The following is a 14,371-nucleotide window of genomic DNA, read 5'->3' as shown; positions in this document are numbered from 1 at the left end:
CAGTTCTGGTTTAATTGGCTAGCATAGAACTTGGGCATCAAGATTTTTTAAAGTTCCCCCAGATGATTCTAATGTGCAGTCAACTTTGAGACACACAGATGCATGGTCCTCCATCCTACCACATTACAGCTTGGTTATTAGAATATATAATTTATAGTTTCAAAGATGGTGGTGATTAGCAGTTACTGCTCATTGAATGTATGCTAAACTTCTGTTAACTATATTATGGCACTTATATTATTTCTAAGGATAATCCTATCATCCCCATCTTAGAAATGAGAAAACTCGCACAGAGAGGTTAGTTAGATAACTATCTGTGCACACAGTAAATGCCAAAGCTAGAATTAGAATCTTTTCTCCTGTAAGCCATTGCTTTGCAGCTGTGAGACTCTATAGCTAGTTCCTTTTGGGGCCTTTAGAGTTAACAATTCCATAATTGCCATGTTTTTAATATTAGCATTATTGTTGGTAATAAATTATGTAACCCACCATCACCACCACTGCTGCCTCATATCCACACTCTGCCATTAGCAGTTCTACCCGGTAGAGAAGTATGGTACATTACCCTCCCTCTTCAGTTTGGTCCGTTACTGCGACTTGCTTTATTTATTTTGTGGAACCTTGTACTTTTGCTGTGACCACACTTTAAAAAGTACTTGTGTGATTGGATTTACACTGTTACCCTTCAGCTATAGTGATAAGTATATTTGGGAGTTGCTTTACTGGTCCTAGGAGGAAAATGAGAACTACATTATAAGCAGGGTTGAACTGCTCCTCCAGAAACCTCACCTACATCAGCCAACCCTCAGCTAACCAGCTAACCTGCAGATCTGTGAGATTAAATGATTGCTTTCTTAAGATATTGAGCTTTGGAGTGCTGTACAATGTTATCTGGCATTATTTGTGGCCATAATCAACTAATAAGTTGATATAGCTGAACTTTTCAGAGTTCTAGCAGAATGACCAATTTCCAGTATTCTAACCTATGTTCTGATAAGAACTGGACGAAGATAAACATAGGTTATTGGGTATTATTCTTCCAAGATCATAGACAAGATAAGGTACTTATAGTTAACCATAGTAAGAGATTGTTTACAGTTTATTACTTGCAGATTCATAAAGCAGGCACTGGCTAAGGAAATGGAATTCTCATGATTGACTTAGACCTGTACTACTTGCTAGCCTTTTTGCAGTTTTGAGAATGTCTTATATTTGCACCGTCTAGTATAGTAGCCACTGTTCACCTATGACTGTCAAGTGCTTAAAAGTGTGACTAGTGAGATTGAGGAGCTGAGTTTATGATGCTGTTTAAGCTTATTTAAAGTTAAAAAGCCACATGCAGTGTGACTACTAAGAGAATTAATTATCCATTTATATTTTGTCAGTAAATTACTCATTTTTTCTAGAATTTTCAAGTTAATTAGAATAAAAATGTTCTTTTTTTAAATAAGATTTTTATTTATTTACTTATAAATGAGAGACACACAGAGAGAGGCTAAGACATAGGCAGAGAGAAACAGGCTCCCCAAGGGGAGCCTAATGTGGGACTCCATCCCAGGACCCCAGGATCATGCCCTGAGCCAAAGGCAGATGCTCAACCACTGAGCCACCCAGGCGTCCCAGAATAAAGCTGTTCTTAATAATTCTCTTATAATTTTATTTTTTTAGGATTTTGTTTATTTATTAGAGAGAGAGAGAGAGAAAGAGAACACAAGCTAGGGGCGAGGGTGGCAGAGGCAGAGGGAGAAACGGACTCCCCATGGAGCAAGGCGCTTGACTCAGGGCTTGATCCCAGGACCCTGGGATCAAGACCTGACCTGAAGGCAAGTGGTTAACCAACTGACTGAGCCACCCAGGCACTCCATTCTCCTCTAGTTTTTTTTTTTTAAGATTTTATTTATTTATTCATGAGAGACACGCAGAGAGAGAGAGAGGCAGAGATACAGGCAGAGGGAGAAGCAGGCTCCATGGAAGGAGCCCAACGTGGGACTCAATCCTGCGTCTCCAGGATCACACCCTGGGCTGAAGGCAGCGCTAAACCGCTGAGCCACCCCGGCTGCCCTCTCTTCTAATTTTAAGTCTTTTCTGCATCTCCTTTTCGTTTGCACTTTTAAAATCAGCTTTATTAAGGTATAATTTACATATAGTAAAATCCAGCAATGTTAAGTGTACCATTTGATGAGTTTTGACAAGTATATACAATTACGTAAATACCAGTTGAACATTTCTGTCATCCCAAAACTTTCTCTCCTGCTCCATGCCATCAGTCCACCTCTTCCCACTTCCTCTGCTTTAGTAACCACTCACTGACTTTCAATCAGTAGGTTTTTGCCTTTTCTAGAATTTTACATAAATAGAATCATATAAGGTCTTACACATCTGGCTTCCTTCACTTAGCGCAATGCTTTAAAAATTCATCCATCTTTTTTTTTTTTAATTCATCCATCTCATCATATGTTGTATCAGTAGGTTATCAAGAAATATCCTCCTGTTTATCCATTTACCAGGTAATGGACTGTTTCCATTTTTGGCTTTTGTTAAAATTGCTATTAACACTCAAGTTTAAATCTTTTGTGTAAATCTATGTTTTTATTTCTCTTTGGTAAATATCTAGGAGTAGGATTACTAGGCTGCACAGAAAGTTTGTATTTCATTTTGTAAGAAAATTGATGGACTTTTCCTCATGTTTGAGAGTTCAGTTTTAGTTGCTCTACCTCTTCAGTCTTTTAAATTTTAACCATTCTAGTACACACATACATACATAGTTCCCTGTCATGGATTGTAGGTTGAATTTGCATTGCCTTAATGACTGATGATGGCGAAGATATTCTCATGTGCTTATTTGGCACTCGTAGATCATCTTTGGTGAAGCGTATGTTCAGAATTTTTTCCGTTTCGTCATAAGGTTGTCTTACTATTGATATGTGAGCTTTTTTCTATTCCACATACAAATCCTTCATCAGATACTTGCTTTACTAATACTGCATCCCATCCCATCCCATCTGACTTCCCATTTCCTTTCTATAACAGTATCTTCTGAAGTGCTAAAATATGTAATTTTGTTGAAACTTTATCAATTTTTTGCATTCTGTTTTTGTGCCCTATTTAAATTTTTTTACCTAATTTAATGTCACTTTAATTTCTCCCCTGTTTTGTTCTAGAAGTTTTATAGTTTTAGCTTTTATATTTCAGTTGGTGATCTATTGCAAGTTAATTTTTCTATGTGGTGAGAGGTAAAGGTCAAAGTTCATTTTTTTGCATATGGCTATCTGTTTATTGAAAAGAATATTTTTGCCCATAGATTGCCTTTGAATTTCTTTCAAAAATTAATCGACCAGGTGCCAGGGTAGATCAGTCAGTTAAAACATCTGACTCTTGGCTTTGGCTTAGATCGTGATCTCATGAGTCCTGACATCAAGCCCCAAATGAGGCTCTCCGTTCAGTGGGGAGTCTATTTGAGATTCTCTCCCTCTCCCATTCTCCAGCCCCACCCCCATGCTCACTCTTACTCTCTAAAATAAATAAATAAACAGTAAATAAATCATTTTAAAAAAAATCAGTTGACCATACATGTATGGGTCTATTTCAGGATGCTTTAGTTTGTTACATTGATCAGTATGTCATATACCATTACCACACTGTTTTAATTACCATCAGTATAAGTCCTAGAATAAGTGTAAGTCTTTCAACTTTATTCTTCTTTTTGGAAATTATTTTGACCCTTCTAGATCTTGGGCATTTTAATATAAATTTTAAAATCACTTGTCAGTTTCTGGGGCGGGGGGGGGGGGCTATTGGGATTTTGAATAGGATTACTTTGTAGGTCAACATCTAGGAATTGACATTTTGACATCTTGCATCTTTCAGTCCATAAACTTTCCAAATTGAGAATATTTCTTAAACTACCCTGAAGCTAAATTTTAACTGTTTATACATCCTTTTTTTTTTTCCAGCTGTATCATTAGAATAGGTGGAATTAGGCATCAATCATCATTACAACTTCATGATTTAACCTCTGAGTTGTGTGTTTCATATAGAAATTGGCTATTATTTTGAGAAAAGTATAGTTTGACCCTACCTAATTGGTGTCAGACCAATTTCCTCTTCAGAGATGACAAAGCTTTCTCTTCTTTTTCCTACATTTTTTCATCTCTTTCTTCTTTTGTCTTTGCTCCATTTCCCCTGGTTGCCATCACCAGCTTATTCCTTGCCCAGCTATTCTTATTTATGCCAATTCATAAAAAAGAAATATGTTCTGTATTTTTTTTTTAATTTTTATTTATTTATGATAGGCACACAGTGTGAGAGAGAGAGAGAGAGGCAGAGACACAGGCAGAGGGAGAAGCAGGCTCCATGCACCGGGAGCCCGACGTGGGACTCGATCCCGGGTCTCCAGGATCGCGCCCTGGGCCAAAGGCAGGCGCCAAACCGCTGCGCCACCCAGGGATCCCCTGTTCTGTATTTTTATTTTCTTCTTTTGAGAGAGAATATATATATTCGGGAATTCTTCAGCTATGTGTGGGTCAAGGGAAGTTTTGTTAACCTGTTGGGATTATAAAACAAAATCGAATTTCTGTTGTGATGAGTTCAAATGTTACTAAAACTCTTCAAATAGCATTTCCAGGATATTTGAGAGATTTACCTTAGTGTCATGCTGCTCATTACATGCATTTTTAGAATGTATTTTGTTCTATATAACACACTATTACGTTTATCCATTAAAGAACTGGTAAGACCATTGAATTTCTATGATGCATGAGATTATCAATGTGACCTTACTTGTATTTGACTTATTTTAAAAAAATTAACCATTGCTTTTTGTATCTTTTTAAGATTTCATATTATGTGTGTGAGCTGTTAGTTTATGGTGAATTATTCATCTGGGAGCACTTTAATACCAAAATTCTCTCTTGGAATGCTTACTTGTTGCATTTGTCTCCTAGAGTTCACATTTGCTAACCAAGAAAACTTGAAAATGAGTAGCCGGAGGAAACGTGCTCCTCCAGTGAGAGTTGATGAGGAAAAACAACAGCAGCTTCATTGGAATATGCATGAAGACAGAAGAAATGAACCTCTCACCCTAACTGATGATGAGAACCCCTCCTCTGGTTCAGATTTCTCTTCTGCTCACTGCATCATCTTAGGTGATAGTCTAAAGGAAGAAGTGGCTCACAAAGATAAAAAGAGGTGTTCGGAGGCAGTGAGCATCTCAAAATCAAACGATAAAGAAGAGACTTGTGGCACTTTTTCTCCTTTGTCTATAAAGCTGAATATCGTGATTTCTCCCTATCACTTCGATAATTCTTGGAAGGCATTTCTGGGAGAATTAACTCTTCAGCTTCTTCCTGAACAGAGTTTAATTGAACATTTTTCTGAAAAGAGTTTTACACTGATGAGTTCAGAGTCAAGCGATCATTTCCTGATCTATGTTAATTCAGAATGTGAAGATGTAGAGAAGCAAGAAAAAGGACTCAATGAGCCAATTAGTACTTGTGACAAGGGTATTCGAGTGGAATCATCTTTCAGTGGTGAAATATTAGAAGATTTGGGGTGGCTACAAAAGAAGAGAAGAATAAAACTTTACCAAAAACCAGAAGGAAATCACATGATCAAGGTACTCAATTTTTATGGTGTCTCTTAAAGGTTCTTCTGTGTTGGGCAGTCCCATTTTGAAGTTAACTTAGAAGGAAGGTCTAAAAGCCAGAAATAAACCTCTCATTAAGTTTCAAAGTGTACTTTATTTTGAGCTTTCAGTAACTGTAAAAAATGTATACTCTAGCTGATCATTTCCAGGCTGTCCTTTTTCAAGATACTCTTCCAGCTCTGCTCTCCGTGTCTTGTCATCTCTCCTTTTTCCTGTAGCAGTCCTTTAACCATTGCCCTGCTTGCCTTTTCAACTCCATCTACTTTGTCTCTGGATTAGTATAATGTGAATGAAATGAAATTCTATTCTTTACTGCCTACAGAACCAAGTGTCATCCGGCACATAACTCTCTTCTTTGATAGGCCCTTTTCTACTTTTCCAGCCTCTTCTTTTATCACTCTGCTTTTTATTTTGTCCCAGAAATTCCAAATTGATTTATTTCCTACATGTTTTCTGGCCATATATCTGCATCTTTGCTTTTGTTTAATGGTTCTCTGCCTGGTTTTTTCCCTTCCTTTTCCCTAATAACTCCTGGGCATTCTCTAATATTAAGCTCAGAGTTCACTTCTCTAGGGAGATCTTTTTGTAAATTTCATGGATTGTCTTACATGCCCTTTCCCCATAATACTCTATACACATTTGTTTTTACCATGACCACTTGTAGTGTACTTTCATTTTAGATTTTTCTCCTTCAGCAGACTACGACATCATTTATCTTCACAGCCTAGTAAAAGTCCTGATACTGAACAGATTTCCAGCAAATGAATGAGTAAATTTATAATTCATTTCAGGCTCTTCTATTTCCTAGCTAAGTATCTTTATGTGACTCATTTAAATGCTCAAATTTCAGTATCTTTCTGTATAAAATATAAATAATAAACATTCTTTTTGCTTCATATAGTCATGTTGAGAATCAAGTGCATTGCTGTAAATAGATGTCCTTTATAAACTATAAAGTAGGCTAATATGCCTTCAGGCCAAAGCTTGAAAGGAAAAGAAATTCTAAAATGTTAAATTCACTTTTGTTCAATTGAAATCTGTGTCTTGTGTTTCTTACATTAAAAAGCAATTGTAAAAAAAAAAAAAAAAAAAAAGCAATTGTAGGGCAGCCCCGATGGCCCAGCGGTTTGGTGCCGCCTTCAGCCTGGGGTATGATCCTAGAGACCCGGGATTGAGTCCCACGTCAGGCACCCTGCGTGGAGCCTGCTTCTCTCTCTGCCTGTGTCTGTGTGTCTGTCATGAATAAATAAATAAAATATTAAAAGAAAAAAAAAAAAAACGGGTAGCCCGGTGGCTCAGCAATTTAGCGCCACTTTTAGCCCAGGGCCTGGTCCTGGAGACATGGAATCGAGTCCCATGTCGGGCTACCTGCATGGAGTCTGCTTCTCCCTCTGCCTGTGTCTCTGCCTCTCTCTCTCTCTCTCTGTGTCTCTCATGAATAAATAAATAAAATCTTAAAAAAAAAAAAAAAGCAATTGTAAAAAAAAAAAAAAGCAATTGCATTGGTATGCTTTCAGAATTGATAATAGGAAAGAAAACTTAGGAGCATTAGATTGTAATTAATTCCTCCCTGGAGAACGAAACTATGCAACCACTTACTCCCTTTCCTTGCTGATTGTGTGTGAGGAAATTGTGGCTCAGTGATAAGCATGTATATAAGAATTCGTGGCTTGTGTATCTATTCTGTCCACCTTCCCCATGGACCAATCCTTGATCTATTCTGTTTTCTTATCCCAATTTTTATAAATATTTAAACGTTTATTGCTGTTACAATAAGCTAACTCTAGATGCATACAAGGCAGAGTACAAATAATAATTAAACGTACTCTTTGTTACTCATTCCTAAATAATGCTGGGTTGGCTTCTTGTTCTTTAGGAAAAGAATATGAGCCTCTGTGTGATTATGGAATCAGATCCAGGATAATGGAAATGAAAGAAAATGTATTTATTGAGTATTTACCATTAGGAAGTTTTAAGATTGTATTATCTAGGCTATTTCATAGAGGTTTCTCTCCTATTGCAAATAACAGCATTTGGGTTTAAATAAATCAATTACCTTGCCTATTTTTTTAACTTTTAAACACCGATGCCAGTATTCAACTTTAAATATTTTGACTACAGAACTTCATACTGAATTGTTTTACAAGAATCAGGATATATTACATCAATCAAGATCTGTTTTCCTATACATTTTAGTGTTTGATCTAGTAATAGGTATTCCCAAACCTAACTGCTTAAGAACCCTGGCATATGCGTCAGAATCTTCTGAGGGAATCTGCATTTTTAACCAACTTCACTGATTATTTTGATACTCATCAAGTTTGAAAATCATTGACTTGGTAGGTGGGATTGGTATTCTCATCACATTGTCCCAAGTTCAGTTCCAGTTTAGGAAGTATTTTTTTCTAGCAACTTGAATGGTGCATCTCACATAGTAGGCACTACATTTGTAGAATGAATTTGTTATTGAAGTTTTGAAATTTGTGAGGGAGATTTAATAGGTATGTATCTAATATTTGTGGAGCAAATATGGTAAATATGTTTAAAAAAAGTAATGGTTAAAAAATTTTTTATGTCCTCATATAGAATGTATAGGACTATTAAAACTATTTTTATGTTGATTAATTCTTTGTAGGTTGGAATTTATCTTTTGGAAGGTGGTCTAGCGAAACTAGACTTTTTGAGTGATGCAAATTCAAGAATGAAGAAATTCAATCAACTTATGAAAAGAGTGATGGAAAAGTTATACAATTTTGTTATTCCAGGTAAATTAAAAATTGCTGATACTTTAAGAATTGGGAGGTTCCCCAAATCATATACATAACAAGCAGAAAAATGATAAACCATAATAAAATTAAACAATCTCTATAAAATCACTATCTGATAAAATTATATGTATCTGAAATGCCCCACTAATTTGTGTCTTTCCTTGCTAAATACTGAGCTTAGAGAAGTACCCACGAAATATTTGCAGTCAATAGTCAGAGTCTAAAGGATCCAAGCTGATTAGAATTTTTGCATCATTCTTGTGCTTTTATTTTGTCATGGCCAGAGATTCTTGGCTGGCCTTATTCCACCTCTCCTTTGCAGTCTGACAAATAATCTCAAGAGCCTGCTTCCCATAAAGACCAGTTAACTTTGCTACTGTTTCTTGGCAAGATGTTGCATCTTTGGTCAGGACTGCAGCTTCAGAGTTGTCTACCTTTGGTTCCCAAGGAGAGAGTGTGGATGGCTTGGTGCAGCCCATCAACACTCCTGGAAAAACAGCTCAAACTCTACAAGGCCTGCTCATGGTGGGTCAGCATTATTTCAGGTTCAAATTACAGAACATTTCATACTGGAATATTTGGGAAATCAGTTTCTAAGCTTGACCATTGAGTTGTTTCTTTAGTACATTCTTTTGCAAAGCTTCATAATACTAATAAAAGTAGGGGTGCTTGGCTGACTCATTTGGTAGAGTGTGCAACTCTTGATCTCAGGGTCATGAGTTCAAGCCTCATGTTGGGTGTGGAGCCTACTTAATTAAAAAAAACTAATAAAAATAAATCATTTTGTATATTGACTTAAAAGAAGGAAAATCTCTGGTTTCAGAATTGGAAGGGATGCTTTTAAGTACATCTAGAATTTTTAAGGTTATGGTAAGAATTATTCTGCCTTTTCAAAATAATACAAATTGAACTTTCTTTTTTTCAAAGAAAAACTTCAATTTAGTTATCAGTACTAGAATACACAAGTATAGTAAAAGTGTGAAATAACCTAACATAAAACTAGACATTAATTATAAAATTTTGAAAATCTTGTATGGCATATTTTTTGTTGAAAAAAGCAAATTATGTATTTTGTGATACAGTCTTCACTCTATGGCATGTGAAGTGCATTCTGTAAAAGTGTAGATAGGCCTTTTTGGAACAGTTCAGAAGTAAATCATAAGCTAAAGTGGGTTTGTACAGTTATTCAAGATTTTGAATTTTTGTTCATGTTATAGTAGGCACCAGTCTTCTTCCAAATGGCAGTCATGCCCAACAAATGTATCTGATATTTTTACAAATTTGTATTAGTGGCTTAAGCAATTATCTCCTAGTTGGCTTCTGCTGCTACCAAATGCCTGTCCTTTTTTAGCATAAGAAATAAAATGGGAACCTTTGTCTTACTAGACATAGAAAAATTATGTCTGCATATGGATTTTTTATGTTAAGATGTAAAAGTGAAATAAATTATCCTTTTATAAACTGCAAAAGATATTCACATTCAAATGTTTATTAAATATCTACAATGGGCAAAGCATGTGCTAGCTGCTCTGATGAGCTATAAAAACAAAAGACAGCCTTTGCATTACAGTTCAGTGCACAAGGGAAAAATACACATAAATGACTGTACTGCCAGATTGATTGCAATCTATCGCTATATCCAAAGTAGAAGAATGTTACAGGAAACAGAGGAGAACATTAGTTCTAACCAAGGGAAAAAAGAAAGGAAAAGCCATGGAAAAGGTTGAACTATCTTGAAGGGTGGATTTTTGATCAGTGAAGAATTTAGGTAGGGCCTTCCAGTCCCAGAGATGGAAAACTACATAGTAGAATAAAAATTGCTTATAGTTTCAAGAGGTAGATCGGGTTGTTTTGAGTATATTTATTGTTGGATATACAGACGTGTTGGAAGAGGATGAGGAAGAGTCAGAGAGTGAGCCAGAGGGACAGGAGATTGATGAACTCTATCAGTTTGTGAAGCAAACACATCAGCAAGAAACACAGTCCATCCAAGTGGATGTGCAGCATCCTGCCTTGATTCCTGTGTTGAGACCGTACCAGAGAGAGGCTGTCAATTGGATGCTACAACAAGAGCATTTCAGAAGTGCTCCTACTAATGGCAAGTATAAGATGCTTAAAGAAAGGCAAATTGATCATAGAGATTATATGAGAGATAATTGGGATGGGGGATATTGTTAAGCAAATCATATTGAAACAGTAGAATGGGTTTTACTATGAACAAAATGAGAGCTTAAGAAATTCTTTAAAATTAAAATCTAGAGAAATTAATTTGTGGGTTCCCTCATCTTTAAGTGTTTGAACTAATTTTTCCTACCTTGATTAGAATTTTTAAAAACCAATACATTTTTTACATGTCTTTCCAACTAAGAATTGCTTTTGGAACCTGATCAGATGGGAATCTTGCTAATTATCTGCAAGAGGCTTCATAATTTAATGATGGATATTAGCAACAGAAAGCAAATTTACCAAAGTGGGAGAGTGATGTGTAACTAATTCTTCTGGGTTTGCATTTATTTTCTTTGCTCCACAAAATAAATAATAAAATCTTATCTGTTAAGTGTTTTCCTTAAAGTGAATTTATGGGAGTCATTTATACCACTTCTTTATTCATTATCTTTAAAGAGACAGGCACCAGGTGAGATTTTTTTTTTTTTTGTATGATTCTAGAAAGTGAAGTATCAACTGTCTCTCTTTCTTTCTGTACAGATTTATTTTAATGATGGATAGCTCTTATTTCTCCCATAGGATCTAGTTTGTACTTTTTTATTCCACAAAATTCTTTTTTTTTTTAATTTTTAATTTTGGAAAAAAATATCCATTTATAGTCAAAATTTCTTCCCACTCCCCCTCATTCCATACTCTAAATTATTCTGAAGTAACCATTTCATATATCACTTAATCTGCTAATATTTCAGTTTATTTTATTAAAACAAAGGATTCCTTTAAAACAGATATAAAATATATATCTTATAATGGCTTTTTAAACCCAGTAATTTCTTAATATCACTGAATCTCTCCCTTCTATACCTTCCTTTCTTCTCCCCTTTCTCTCTGTTTCTCTATTTCTCTTTCCCTCTTATAATTTATTCAGATCTGAAACCATGTAACATTCATACATTGGAATTAGTTGTTGTCTCTTAAATTTCTGTAATCCATAGATTTTTATGTCTTCACATTCTGTATTTTTACTTCAAATTTATTCATTGAAGAAATTGTTAGGTCTGAAGTGTGCCACAGACAATTTGTTCTTCAAAATGAAATAACTTTTCTTTTAAGTAATTAAGATATAACTTACAGTAAAATGCACAGACCTTAAGGGCACAGTTTGATAAATTTGCACAAATCTGTGCATCAGTATCTCCAGTGACCCAATTAAGACGTAGAACGAAATTTCCTCAAAAGCCACCAGCCACCCCTGCCTCTTAAGACTTGAAATGGCTGTCTAAATTATGTGTTTTAAGTTTAAAATATATATCAGATTTCAAATAGTACAAAAAAGGATGCCAAACATCTCACTAATAATTTTTATATTGATTACATGTTGAAGTGATAATATAGTGGTTATATTAGGCTAAAAAATTATTAAAATTGACTTTACCTATTTCTTTTACGTCTGTTTTTCAATGTTGACATGAAATATTTCTGTCACTCCAGAAACTTCCCTCATGACCCAGTCAGTTCTACTTCAGCCCCTTCAGGAGGCAACTACTGCCATCATAAGTTAGTTTTGCCTGTTTTTGAAACAGTAAATAGTTTGACAAAATATGGACACCTGAGGCAGGAGAGAAATTGACCTCTTTCAACATAATGTTTTTGAGATTCAACTATGCTGCATGAATCAGTAATCCATTCTTTTTCTCCACAGAATTTATTTTCTTGATTCAGTCTCATGTGTCATTTAATAGTTATGTTCCCTCTGGCTCCCATAAATTGAAGCTTTTTATCTTTTAGTTTTTTCATTTTATAAAACCTATATATCTTTATTCATACTTCATCTATTAATCCCTAAAGAAGGCAACAAAAAATTACTTGCTGTTTCACTGGTAGGTAGAGACATACTTCCTAATTTGGCAGTTGGTTTAAATGACTTAAAATATTAAGGGAAAGGATAGTGAAAGATTTTGATTGAAATACATTCTCTACTTCAGTGTCTTAAGATACTTTTTCCTCAGTTAAGTAAGCTGTTCCTCTCAGCCCATGTAAAACGTTAGGTCTGATTTAGGTTAATGTATTAACCCACTAGCATATGTCTGTTGAGTTATTTAAAAACTCAGGCAACTTCTTGAAAGATTTATAAAGGATAAGCTACTTTCCTTTATTGGGTAGGAATTGGTCACATATACTAGTTTTCTTTTCCTGTTAATCCTCTGTGATTTACTACACTTTGTTTTTCTGTCTTAACACTTTATCTAGAAAAATAGTGGTATCTAAAGCAAAGGAAGAATAATTGTAAGAAAGATATCTGAAGAAAAGAATGAAATCCTAACCTTTTCCAGGTGTATGTGACTTTCCAGGGTGTCCTGACTGCTAATTTATTTTTATTTTAATGTGATTAGCAGAAGGCAAGACAAACAGAAACTTTTCTCATGGTTATATTTTTCTTTAGAAAATGCCTTGCACTTCTTATGGCGTGAGATTGTTACACCTGAGGATTTGAAACTCTACTACAATCCATATACAGGCTGGTAAGACAAATTTCTTGTGCTTGGTATTAAAAATAAATATTATGAAAACCTATTTGAGATTGGTAGTATATGTCTTTAGTTTTGACAATAACTTTAAAAGGAATACTAAGTTAAAGTCCTGTTAGACTTCATATCTTTACCTTTTTTAGAAGTAGAACAAATAGAAATTAATAGTAATTTTCATTTTTCAGTAAATGAATGCTATATATAATAGACTTAAGATGCTTAGTTATTGACATTCAAAGAGATAATAATGTTAAGTGAAAATGTCATCTTACGGACCAATTTTTATATTTTCTTTTTTTTTTTTTTTAATTTTTTTTTTATTTATTTATGATAGTTATACAGAGAGAAAGAGAGAGAGGCAGAGACACAGGCAGAGGGAGAAGCAGGCTCCATGCACCGGGAGCCTGATGTGGGATTCGATCCCGGGTCTCCAGGATCGCGCCCCGGGCCAAAGGCAGGCGCCAAACCGCTGCGCCACCCAGGGATCCCCTATTTTCATTATTAATTTCTATTATAAAAGCCTTAGGAATCATTAAATATAATAACATAATGGGTGAATCAGTAGTTATTGGCCTCTTTTTTTATTCACAGACACGAAAGAAAGCAGACATGTTTCCTGTTATTTATAGGAGAGAAAAAAATGATGGGCATTTACCAGTACCACTCCTGTTTCTACAGACTTAGTTGTCAGCTCGGGTAGTTTTTTGATTACCGCAGTTCTTTGTTTATGACCTAGGGTTTCAGATTGCTTCACCCTAAGATATATTTTAAAGAAAACTTAGACTTTTATGGATTTCTTCCAGTTTTCTTTAGGAATAGTATAGTTTTTACTTAGATTCCTGTGATATGTTTTTCTTGTTTTTTCCTTTAGCATCATCCGTGATTACCCAAATGCTGGGCCACAGTTGCTTGGTGGAATCTTAGCAGATGAGATGGGTCTCGGAAAGACAGTGGAGGTTTTGGCTCTGATTCTGACACATACTCGACAAGATGTCAAACAAGATGCTCTCACTCTTCCTGAGGTAGGAGGAGTACTGTAGTGCTGAGAAAGCAGGGGACATATGTTCTCAAAGAGCATCATATGGCGAACATTTGCTTGGCACTTAAGCCAGCACTTTCAGTTTACTTTGAGGCTAATGATTTTTACAAGTTATTAGTTAACTTCAAGTGGGCACAGATAATAGGATGTTTGTGACCTGGCAGGGTTTTTGTAAGTGGTATTGGCCAACTAGGAAGGAGATATGCTCTCTTAGGAAAGTACTGTGAGT

The 14,371-nt window shown here is 35.3% G+C and overlaps 1 protein-coding gene across 2 annotated transcripts in view; it reads left to right on the top strand.

The window, feature by feature from the left end:
• SHPRH (SNF2 histone linker PHD RING helicase) overlaps positions 1 to 14,371 on the top strand; it is a 92,517-nt gene that overhangs the window by 3,017 nt on the left and 75,129 nt on the right. For both annotated transcript variants that reach the window (XM_041744076.1, XM_041744077.1), the window contains exons 2-6: positions 4,944 to 5,614; positions 8,280 to 8,409; positions 10,292 to 10,510; positions 13,019 to 13,097; positions 13,975 to 14,125. In XM_041744076.1, coding sequence (XP_041600010.1) covers positions 4,976 to 5,614; positions 8,280 to 8,409; positions 10,292 to 10,510; positions 13,019 to 13,097; positions 13,975 to 14,125 — 1,218 coding nt within the window. In that variant the 5' untranslated portion in view covers positions 4,944 to 4,975. The remainder of the gene's footprint in view (positions 1 to 4,943; positions 5,615 to 8,279; positions 8,410 to 10,291; positions 10,511 to 13,018; positions 13,098 to 13,974; positions 14,126 to 14,371) is intronic.

This window comes from Vulpes lagopus, chromosome 2 (assembly GCF_018345385.1).
Source record: "Vulpes lagopus strain Blue_001 chromosome 2, ASM1834538v1, whole genome shotgun sequence".
NCBI lineage: Eukaryota > Metazoa > Chordata > Mammalia > Carnivora > Canidae > Vulpes > Vulpes lagopus.
The sequence above is the reverse complement of the archived record's forward strand: the minus strand, read 5'-3'. Positions and strand labels throughout refer to the sequence as shown.